The sequence below is a fragment of the Artemia franciscana genome, chromosome 10 (genome assembly GCF_032884065.1).
Source record: "Artemia franciscana chromosome 10, ASM3288406v1, whole genome shotgun sequence".
Classification (NCBI taxonomy): domain Eukaryota; kingdom Metazoa; phylum Arthropoda; class Branchiopoda; order Anostraca; family Artemiidae; genus Artemia; species Artemia franciscana.
In genome coordinates this window covers 27,117,885-27,130,049 of record NC_088872.1, presented here as the reverse complement: position 1 = coordinate 27,130,049, position 12,165 = coordinate 27,117,885, and the positions used below count along the sequence as shown (strand labels likewise).

Here is a 12,165-nt window from a genome sequence, read left to right as displayed (position 1 = left end):
ACAGATGGTCTAAAATTTGAGGCAGGTGGCCAAAATAGCGATACGTGAGGCGGATGGGGTGTGCGCAAATGAGAATGGCTGACCACTATCGCCACTTGCTATGTGTCGTGTTTCATTTTTGTAACGCATTTTTTTTAGTTGTTTTATGACTATGTTGTATTTTGACGCTCCATCGTCCGCGACTTAATCCGATTTTGGGGTTTAGTACGGTTCTCTTAAAGTAGCGTCAGAACAATTTCATTCTATTTGCAACTCTTTCTTACGAACTACTAGGAAAGATACTTCAAGAATGATACAAATAATTTTGCTGTAAATAATAATTGATCTGTTGTATTTATTTGGCTCATCAAACACTTGGTGGTAACAAACTAAGGAGCGACTTGGCCTAATAGTAACCGAAACTCTTAAAAAAAAACGGAATTTTGATAAAAGCAGATTCATCAAAGATTTGTATTTTTGTGTTGATTCCAAATACATAAAATTCATTAAGATTAATTTTATCGATCAAAAGCTACGAGCATGAGAAAATTTGTCGGGTTTAAAAAAAGGGGGAGACACCCCCAAAAAGTCAAGGGATCTTTACAAAAAGCACACCATCAGTCAGTACTGCTGTACTTTAACGCTCCATCGTTCGCGACTTAATCCGATTTTTGGGGTTAGTACAGTTCTCTTAAAGTAGCGTTAGAACAATTCCGTTCTGTTTGCAACTCTTTCTTACGAAATACTAGGAAAGATACTTCAAGGATGGCACAAGTAATATTGCTCTGAATAGCAAGGACTCTGTTGTATTTACTTGGCTCTACTGTATCTATTAAATAAAAAACGTTTTTTTAACTGAAAGTAAGGAGCGACATTAAAACTTAAAACTAACAGAAATTACTCCGTGTATGAAAGGGGCTGTTCTCTCCTCAATGCCCTGCTCTTTACGCTAAAGTTTGACTCTTGCTCTCAATTCTACTTTTTAACACAGCAAAAACAAAATACACTCTTACTGTGGGTCATGTGTCATTTTTGTAACGCATTTTTTTTAGTTGTTTCATGACTATGTTGTATTTTGGCGCTCCATCGTCCGCGACTTAATCCGATTTTTGGGTTTAGTACGGTTCTCTTAAAATAGCGCCAGAACAATTTCATTCTATTTGCGACTCTTTCTTACGAACTACTAGGAAAGATACTTCAAGAATGACACAAATAATTTTGCTGTAAATAGTTAATGCTCTGTTGTATTTATTTGGCTCATAAAACAGTTGTTGGTAACAACGTATAAGTAAAGAGCGACTTGGCCTAATAGTAGCCGAAACTCTTAAAAAAACGGAATTTTGATAAAAGCAGATTCATCAAAGATGTTGATTCCAAATGCATAAAATTCATTAAGATTAATGGTATCCATCAAAATCTACGAGCCTGAGAAAATAACCATTACTGTGTGTAAACAGTGGTCAAATTTTGTAAATTGCAGCCCCTCTCCCTGGGACTGTGGGGGAGTTATTCATCTCCAAAGACTTAATTATTATGTTATTATGTCGACTATACTGAGCAGAATGGCTATCTCAAAATTTTGATCCGTTGACTTGGGGAAAAAAAGGAGCGTAGGAGGGGGTCTAGGTGCTCTCAATTTTTTGGACGCTTAAAAAGGGCCCTAGAACCTTTAGTTTTCGTTAGAATGAGCCCACTCGCGACATTCTTGTACCACTGGGTCGATACAACCACCCCCGAAAAAAAAAAAAAAAAAAAAACGCATCCGTGTTCTCTGTTCTGGCAAAAAATACAAAATTCCACATTTTTGTAGATATGAGCTTGAAATTTCTACAGTAGGGTTCTGTGATACACTGAATGCGATTGTGTGATTTTCGTTAAGGTTCTATGACGTTTAGAGGGTGTTTTTCCATATTTTTCAAAATAAGGCACATTTTCTCAGGCTCGTAACTTTTTATGGGTAAGACTAAATTTGTTTACTATTGAGCCAGGTCGCTCCTTACTACAGTTCGTTAACACGAACTGTTTGAACGGCTAAGGCTGATGTAGGAGAGCATATATTCATGCCTTGGGTGGAATCCCAGGAGTTGTTCCAAGACTATAGACTAAAATAGTGTTTACAGGGCCAAATTAAAAAAATTTCAGAGGGAATCTTTCAGATGTATCTGAAGTAGCGCGGTCTATTGTAAGCAGTTATGTATGGGTTTGCTTTATATGAATTCACAAAATCTGCTGTGCATCAAGCTGTTGGCTGGCTTGCTATTACACTTAGTACTTTTAGTAACATTAACTTAATATATCTTTCTTTAAGGAAATTGGGAAATTACAGTGCATAACATCACAATACCGAACGGGTTTCTTGTCGTAGTCTGAAGTATTTCAGGAAGGATTCATGCTTCCAGTTTAAAGAATGCCTCAAAGCAATATTTATTTAAAACATGTATGTTAAATTTTGGACAGAGCAAGGGAAAAAGAAGCTCTTGGTTGAGCATATTGTTTGTGAAACAGTTAAACTTGACGATAGATTTTTTCATTATCAGGTTTCCGAGTAGCTGAACGAAGAAAGAAAACCGGCAAGGTTGGTCACCAACACAAACTCACCAAAGAGGATGCAATGAAATGGTTCCAACAGAAAGTAAGCATAACTAATGCCATACTTATAATATTTTCTTACGACTTCATCCGTTTACTCCACCCCCTCCCCCCGAATTTACTTCTGAGAACTACATAGGAAACCTTGAATTTTTTTTTTTTTTTTTAAGTACTGAATATGCGTTACGCTTTTATTTTGAATGTTCGTATTTGAAGTAGTAATATAAAACCAATAGTGTTTATCAGTGACGGCATTTTATAGATTTTTCTATGCATGTTACTATTAGAGGACCTTGTTTATCGAAACTATCTGGTTCGCCCAAAAAAGAACGCAAAACCGGATAACAGAAAATAAATATGTATAAAATTACTCTCATTAAGGTTTACCCTTAAAAGTATTATAGAATTTTCAGGATATTATTGACTAGAAATAAATAAATGTGGGAACAGAAAAATTAGACAAGTTTCCTTAACTTAACAACGTAAGAAAATTTGTCCTTTGACACACGTCATGCAAGATTGAAAGCGACGAAGATAATTTCTTACAAAATTTTACCGTCAATTAGACTTGTTCCTACGACATCCTGCTTTCTGGGCTGGTATCCTGCTACTTGATTATGAAGTCAAGTTTGAGACGAAAACACACAGCACGTAATGCGAGGGCCTGCCCAATGGGGTACCAAGTTACCTCAACCCCTCCCAGAAATATTTATTTGATTCTAAATTGGGCAAAAAAATCTAAATAAAAAGACACTTAACCCCCAACACTCGAACAAAATGTTCGATACAGGACTGATCCAGCGACATATGATCAAAGTCCCTTCTCCACTTCGCCTTAGGTATTCTTTAATAATAATAACTTTGTCATGTGAATTTTCTTGTGCTGTATCATTGCTCATCACAATGACTAAGAAATTTTAACAAACATGGTCTTTTATTTCCGCACATATCGTCAATAAACACTTTTATGTATCGGCATTCTCTGTCGCAAAAAAAAAAAAAAGTTTGTTGATTTTTTTTACGAATTCTAGACCAGTTTGAAATTCTAATGATGCGAATTGTTGTCTTAAAACGCTAATGGTAGACCTACAATTTGTCATTTTGGACAAGAACGAGACTAACTCGGCATGTAGCAAGCGACATAACAAATCGATGTTGAAGTATAAAGATAATATTTAATAAATAAATTAAAAAAAAATCCCGATACAAATCAAATTTGAAATAGCCCATTATAATTACTTTGCTAGTCTTATTTTGAAGTCATTATCAATCATGTGCTGCTATTATTATCATTTTATTCTTAACAAGTAACCAATAGTTTCTGCAGTGTAGTGGTTAAGAAACTTCTTGATTGGAGGATCCGAGATCAAGCCATTCGGCGGTAACGTTCGCGGTAATCTTTAGTTTTGGTGCCTTATAAAAAAATTCAGTTCTCTGGAAGATAAAACCAGGTTCGTGTCGTGATAAATACCAAAGGGTGGCTGTACTTTATAGTTTAAATAAAAAAAGAAAAAAATCTGCTGGAAAAAAAGAGACAAAAAAAGGCAAAGGATTGAACACAGGTCACGACTTATGGACCATTTTCGTAAGGTTTAGTTCCTGATCCTCAAAAATTAAAAAAATCAAATAATTTGACAAAAAAAGTTTTATTGCTTTCAACTCGTCCGATTTAGATTTTACTATACTTCTTGAGTTTTTTTTTTATCTTTGTACGTTGTCTTTGCATGGCATCGTACATGACCGAATCTAATATGGGTTGACTGCGGTTCTCTACCTAGTGGAACGAAAGTTGTGGTCAATTTGTAACTGCTACAACCGGTTAAGGGAAATACTTCACAAATGTTGCTAATGATGCTCGCAACCGACGTATTCTCTTTCTTTTCTTGGTGCATTCTTATTTTTCAAGTGATCTTAAACTAATTAGTAACAAAACCTCACTCCTTTAAAGGCACCTTTTATTTTGGTTATTTCTATATGTGCATTTATGTTTCTTTGAGTAATATTTTCTTTGAATAATACGAAGTCTTTTAACGTAAGAAAAAATAGTACACAGAAAAGTTTTATATTAAATTAGTTTTATTCCTTAAGAGGATTCGATACCTTAAACATCATTTTTGTAAGCCTCAACGTTGGCTGGCGGTCTTAAGGTAAGGGTCCATTAGCAAATTCGCTCAAGGGACTTCTTATCATTGAAACCTATTGAGAATTTATGTTTTGGTTAATGAATTTGATTGAAAAGACAAATGAATTCTGTCAGCAAAGTTTTCAATCAAAGCGGGTTGCACCACAGAAAATTCGAGAAGCTGTCAAATTGATTAAATGGCATTTCTTTTGAGGTGCATTTTCCAAGCAGGTATACTAGAACTTTCTTACGGGCAACCCTTTCCTGAATTAAAAAAAAGTTTCTCTAAAACTAAATATATTTATCTCCAGCATAAAACAAGAGAAGTTACAAATTTTTTTTTTAAAGATTTCAGGGAAAGTAGATGTCGGTTTATAGTTTTCTGCCGATTATTCGGATCGCTTATCCAATCTTTACCGTTATGTCAAGACCGCCCAATCAGTTCTAAGTAGTTTGGCCACAAAAACTAAGAAAGCTTACAACGGACAAGATCAGCTGATTCTTTATGGTATCGAATGCCCTTAATAAAAAAAATTTTAAAACCGTTTTATACCGAAAATTGGAGAATGCAGTTGAAATATTACCATATGCGCATAGTGATTGATTCGTTTCTTTTACGTTTAAGCCATAAGTCTATCTGATTCTATTTTATGTCTGACTTCGTATGCGAATATCAGGAACGGGTCTTGAGTAGGTTCGAGAGAAGGCAAAAATATTGATGTTATTTGCTTCTGTCCTAATTAGGCTGTATTTATCACTACTTCATGTAAAAGTTATTTATGAAGCTTGATAAAAATGCAAAGATGTGTTTGAATTGTAAGATGCTACAAATTATCAGATGTCTAAAAACTCCACTTTATGGTTTTATGCTGTGAATGCTTAAATTGTTTTTTTGAATCATCTTAAAGAATTGTTATCGACTATATTCATTATATTTGATTTTACCATTTCTTTTTTCTCTCTTTCAGTATGACGGCATCATTCTTCCTGGCAAGAAGTAAATCACCGTGTTTTTCTTTTTATAAAAGAAAGCCGCGAATAAAAAAAAACCTTTCATATAATGTGTTCTCTTTATGTTTACAGGAAGGCACTACGAAACAAAAATAGAAAATTGTTAGTATTGCGCCTGAAATTTCGAAAGGTTGAGCATTAAGTTTGACATCAGTTCTCTAATTTTCAAAAATTCAATTCTTGGCATTTTCCTATCAATTCCCTGTGAAAAACGGTCGGTAACCTTCCAGTAGAAGCAGATAAATCAATGATAGATTCCCTGTTGCTATGCAAGGAAAGAAGATATTGCTTAGCACTATTAGATTAGCACTTATTGCTTCAGCACTATTAGAAATCAGAAGCTAAGTAGGGTTGTGTTCTATCCCCCTTTATATGGATCATTTTGATGGACTTCGTCTTAAGGAGCACAGGAAAGGCAATTGGAGACCACGGAATCAAATGGGGAGGAAAAACGCTCCTGGAATTAGATTCTGCTGATGATTTAAGCATATTAGATGAAAGTGTGAGCAAAATGAATTTTAGAGGAAATGAAAAGTTTTAGAAAACAATAAAATTAAAACAAACATTAACATAAACATTAAAACAATGAAAGTTTTAGAGGTTTTGCGAGTTCAGGGTGCTAAAATAGGCTTCAAAATTAATGTTAAGAAGACTAAGTCACTAAGGCTAGGAATAAGTGAAGATGAACAGGTGACATTAGGTAACGAAAAGATTGACCAGGTTGGGAGCTTCAGTTACCTTGGTAGTATTATTAGTAAAGATGGTGGGAGCAGTGAAGATGTTAAAAGTAGAATAGCTAAGGCTCAGGGTGTTTTTTCACAGTTAAAAAAAGTTTGGAAGAATAGAAAGATAAGTCTGCAAACCAAGATTAGAATATTGGAAGCTACAGTGATGACAGTGGTCAAATATGGTTCTGAAGCATGGGCGCTCCGAAAAGCCGATGAAAATTTACTAGATGTTTTCCAGAGAAATTGCCTACGGATTGTTCTAGGTACCCGGCTGACTGACCGTATTGCAAACAGTAGGTTGTACGAAAAATGTGGTTCAATCCCGCTTTCTAGGGCTATAATGAAAGAAAGGTTGAGATGGCTAGGCCACGTTCTACGGATGAAGGATGACAGATTACCGAAGATTGTCCTTTTTGGCCAACCGCCTGGGGCTACACGGAAAGCAGGTCGTCCTTGTCTGGGTTGGGAGGATGTCATAAATAAAGATTTAAAGGAAATGGGAACCTCCTGGGAGGGTGTAAAGAGGGAGGCTTTAAATAGATTAGGTTGGAGGAAGAGCGTGCGTAGCTGTGTTGGCCTCAGGCGGCTTGGTGCTACAGTGAGTTATTATTAGTAGTAGTAGTATTAGATTTCATCGACATGTTACACGGTTTACTTGATACGTTCTTTCGATTTCATATTCTGCGATATCAGTTGCAATTGGGAAACATGCTAACACATAGGCCTATAGTTAAACTTCACAATATGTCTCATTTGTGCTAAAAATACCAAATATTTAGATAACAAAGCAATGGACGCCAAATTAGTTTTACGATTGTTTGAATGTTTTGAAAACCTCCCCTTGGAGGAAGTTTAATGCTATTAGCTCTTTCTCAGAGAACTGGCACCCGCTTGGGGGTGACTAGATAATCTTAATTTTTTAAATAGCGATCCCTTAAATTTTTTTGCATTTGGATTAAAAATGAAACAGATGCTGTGCCAAGTGTTTTTTTTTTTTTTATAGCGACCCCTTTAATTGTTTCTGCATTCGGATTAAAAGTAAAGCAGATGCTATTCGAAGTGTTCTTCTTTGGAATGCACCTTAATCAAAAGTCAGAAACACTTGACAGGCAGAAGAAATCAGAAAAGTCGTGGTTTACACCCAAAGTACATCTAAATGTCAAACTAAAAAAAAAGGTATTTAACCGCAAATCTTTTCTGACGATTTTTTTAAAAAAAAATCATGACTTGTTAGCGGTGCGGAAGTCCCCTTCGATGGGTGCCTTCAAAATTCAAATGGCAACCCATAATAAGCTTTGTACAATCATATTCTACACGAAACATGGAGCTTACTCCGTATTTTAAATCATTCCCGAAAGTGTTTTAATGAAAATTAACAGGCAATTGAATTCTGCAAGTTGGTTTAATAGGTCAAAACCAACCATTAAAAACTTGATTTTCTTGATCTCCCCCCACTTTTTACTGAAGCATTTAAAAAAACTATATGGATGAATCATTCATTTTTGTTCTATAAATCAAAAAGCCAGTACATCCCTCCAGTTGCTGTGATTAGAAACTCCAGTCTTCGTCCCGTAAGGATATTGATTATGCTAGGGCGCTTCTTTTATATACGAGAAACGGATGATCAATGCATAAAACTTTTTTCAAGCCTTTGGATAACAAGTTATTAAAGTTTCAATCGATTTTTTCTATTTCTTGAGCCACTTTTCTTTGGTTCGATAATTTTTTAGCAGTATCTTTGCTATAGTGATCATAAAACTAAAAAAAATGGCATGATCTTGAAGAAAATTGCAAGTTCAAATTCTGGATGATGCCAAAGAACCGCTTACCAGAACTTAAAAGCGCGTAAACTTAGAAAACGCAAAATTATAATTTTTTCCATGAGCGTGTTTTTTCCTCAATATTGAAAATCTGGATATCACCCACCAACAATTAACCAGAAAAACTAGACTTCTAGCCCGAGCCTTCCCCCAATCCATATCCCTGATATCTAAAATACCCAGCACTTGACAGTAGGCTGCTTTCGCAGAGAAGGGGGGAATCTTTGACTCATCCTCCCAAAATTATTGAGATTTTCCCTATAATTTTTTATATTTTTTCCGTATAATTCGCCTATTTGCAGGATTAATCCCTCGCCGCCAAGATCGTCGAATCTCCAAAATAAACCCTTGTGTAAGTGCTTTCTTAGCAGCATATTTCCGTTCAATATATTTTTCATAGTATCATTCCCTCAATAGTACAAACCACAATATGAAGTTCGATGACATCCTTATCAAATTTCATGCACACTATCCAGACTCTAAAGAAAATGTGAAAAGATTTGTAGTTGTTTTTTTCAGTTCGTCCTTGAGGCTGGATTATGAAGCCTCATGCCACGAAATGAAGAACCATATTCGTTAAAGATGTAGTTTTGCTCTAGATAAGATCTCTAAGCACGAATCTTTTTGTATTCCACTTCCATTTTAGAATCCACGCAAAAATTCTAGTGGTTGAGATAATTTTGTTTAGTTATCAATACACATGGCAGTGAAGAGTATGCAGTAGTTGAAACGAACTTGCCTTAATTTTTGCCCCTAAAATTTCGGTAAACAGGGTCAAAGACAAAAAGCTTCAATTTTTGACATATTCATCTCATAAGCTCAATGTCTGTCCAAAACTAAAATTTCAGTTTCCTATTTTCATTGGGGCATATTAGAACTTTAGACAAGATTTATTCGTAATTAATTAAGTATACACATTTTTGGTTTAATAGTTCTTTATTTTTCTGTGAAAAACTTATTTTGTGGAAAAAAGTTTTTAAACTAATTCACAGTAACGTCAACCTAAGGAAGATATCAACTAGCAGAGGAAAGATAAGGTCCGAGTAAAAATTTCGTTAACACCTTTGAAAATGAGGCACAGGGATGTAAACAGGAGAAATAATAAATTTATCTGAATTATCAAGTCAGATTTTTATCGTTATTATTGATGCTCCACGAATGAATTCCCGCGCATCTACTTGCCTTGGCAGGCACATACATGTTGCAGAAGTGTTTAGAATTTAGTAGTTAATAACGTAGAAAAGGTACCAGTAAAAAGATTACCAAACAGTTCGCGGTAACGAACCGTTAATAAGGAGCAACACGGTTCAATAGTAATCGAAACTCTAAAAAAGGAATTTTGACATCAGTAATTATGTAAAAAAAATATTTGGCGTATCAGGAAGCACTACTGTAGAGGTTTCAAGGTCCTATCTGTAAAAATTTGGAATTTTGTTGTTTTTTTTTTGTCAGAAGAGAGATCACGACTGCGTGTTTATTTGTTTTTTCCCCAGGGGGATAGTATTGAACCAATGGTCCTAGAACACCGGGGAGGGCTCCTTTGAACGGAAATTAAAAGTTTTAATGGCATTTTTAAGTGACAGAAAAGATTGGAGGGGAACTAGCCCTCCTCCCACGCCTTTTCCCTCCAAAATCTTACTGATCAAAATTTGGAACTACCCGTTTAGTTTAGCATAGTTGAAAAGTCTTGAAACTATACCTTTGGAGATAACTTGTCCTCCCCCAGGGCAAGTATCTTGCCCGTATCAGGAAGCACTACTGTAGAGGTTTCAAGGTCCTATCTGTAAAAATTTGGAATTTTGTTGTTTTTTTTTTGTCAGAAGAGAGATCACGACTGCGTGTTTATTTGTTTTTTCCCCAGGGGGATAGTATTGAACCAATGGTCCTAGAACACCGGGGAGGGCTCCTTTGAACGGAAATTAAAAGTTTTAATGGCATTTTTAAGTGACAGAAAAGATTGGAGGGGAACTAGCCCTCCTCCCACGCCTTTTCCCTCCAAAATCTTACTGATCAAAATTTGGAACTATCCGTTTAGTTTAGCATAGTTGAAAAGTCTTGAAACTATACCTTTGGAGATAACTTGCCCTCCCCCTAGCCATTGGGAATAGGTCTTAAACTTATAAAATTTACCAATTGTTTACATATAGTAATTTGAGCTTGGGTTAAGTTTCCATGGGGATAATTAAGGAGGGAAGATTTTGACGGAATATCTATACAGTTATTTTTATTTGTCTTAATTTCTCTTTGCCCACTCAATTTTGCATGTGGTGATATTCCGGGAAGCGATTTCCACGGGGGGGGGGGGGTCTGGAGTGATTGGAAAAATAATTGGAACTTGGATTTTTCATGGGTGAGCCAAATGTAGCTGCATTATTTGTAGATCAATCAGAAAAAAAGTTTTTTTTTCAACTGAAAGTAAAGAGGAACATTAAAACTTAAATGAACAGAAAGTATTCTGTAGTTAAAGGGGTTGCCCCCTCCTCAATACCTTGCTCTTTACGTTAAAGTTTGACTGTTTGTCCCAGTTTTTTAAGAACGAGTTCTGAAACACTAGGGCCGTTTTGGAATAGGAACTATGAAGCTTTTTTTTAAAAGTGCTAAAAACATTAGCGTGAAGAACAAGGCATTGAGAAGGGGGGCATTCCATTCATATAAGGGAGTAATTTCTATTCCTTTTGAGTTTTGATGTTGCTCCTTCCTTTTAGTTGAAAAAGATTTTTTTTTTTATTTAATCCCTAGGAAAGAAATCACAGGTATTTAGCATGAAGAACTAGAAATTTTGTCGTCGCAAATTTTCTTCAACATTAAAGTTTGACATTAAGTTTAAGATAAAATGAAAGTATGACACGCAGTGAACACAAAGAAGAGTAAAGAAAAGGTTTATCATTCATTTACTGGCCCATTGACAACTAACTCCCTTTCAATTAAACAAAACGGTGATGTATGAAAAACAAATATTCCTAAAAACTTCAGAGCTAGATTTGAATAATAATGGTCCCGATTAAAACTCGATTATTTAATTCAACACGTGGAATCAAGATCCGATTTTAGAAGCCTCAAAAATACAATGAAAATTCTGGTACGACTTGTGAAGCCATAAAACGTAACTTTTTAATGTAATATACCAATGGCAAGGGTCAGGTGTAATTTACCTCCCTTTTGAAGGCGGAACAATAGTAAAAAACTGTAACATGATAAAAACCCTATATGAAATACTTGTAAAATTAAGTTTTTGTTGTCCAGATTTTCGTTGATTAAAATAAGCAAAACTACCCCCTTAAATTAAAAATAAATTTTGCCTCACCCGTATTTCCCTCAATTAAATTCTAATCGTCTCTCATTTGAACTTAGCATGAATAAAGGTGACATGAGGCGAAAGCTCCCTTCTTATGGCAGAACAATGTTTTTATTTTGTAAAATCCAATATTTCCATCGGAGGGAATGGACAATTCATGAACAAATCATGAAACATACCAGGACGGAGAGGCAGGTGACAATAAGAACTTTATTTTTATTGACATTTGAATGGAAAAATCAGGTTTTGAGTTAGGCAAAGAAGGACTGGCACTAATGATGACCAAAACCCTAACTCCTGATTCTGAAAAATAACTTTGTTTTTTATTTTCATTGAAAAAATAGAACCAAAAAATTAATCTCCCTTCACAGATTCTGAATATACAATTTTTTGCAGAATTCCCCCCCCCCACTCTATATTTTTGTGAATCGGCACCCTGGACTCAGTACCTAAATCCGTTTCAAATGTAAAAGATTTAAGTTTTACCAATTTTCTTTCAATCTTGTAAGCTTGGTTTGGGTCAGCAAAAGTGGATCTTTAGAAAGCTTTTTGAAAATATTTTGTCAATCATCCAATATACATACGACTAACCATAATAACAGATTACAATGTCTAGCTCGA

The 12,165-nt window shown here is 35.2% G+C and overlaps 1 protein-coding gene across 1 annotated transcript in view; it reads left to right on the top strand.

Annotated features, from left to right (window-relative positions):
* The window catches only part of LOC136032004 (large ribosomal subunit protein uL5), a 30,564-nt gene extending 24,813 nt beyond the window's left edge, over positions 1-5,751 (top strand). Inside the window, exons 5-6 of the mRNA XM_065712071.1 lie at positions 2,517-2,611; positions 5,659-5,751. Of these exons, the coding sequence (XP_065568143.1) occupies positions 2,517-2,611; positions 5,659-5,691 (128 nt within the window). The 3' untranslated portion in view covers positions 5,692-5,751. The remainder of the gene's footprint in view (positions 1-2,516; positions 2,612-5,658) is intronic.
* The last annotated feature ends 6,414 nt before the right edge of the window (positions 5,752-12,165 follow it).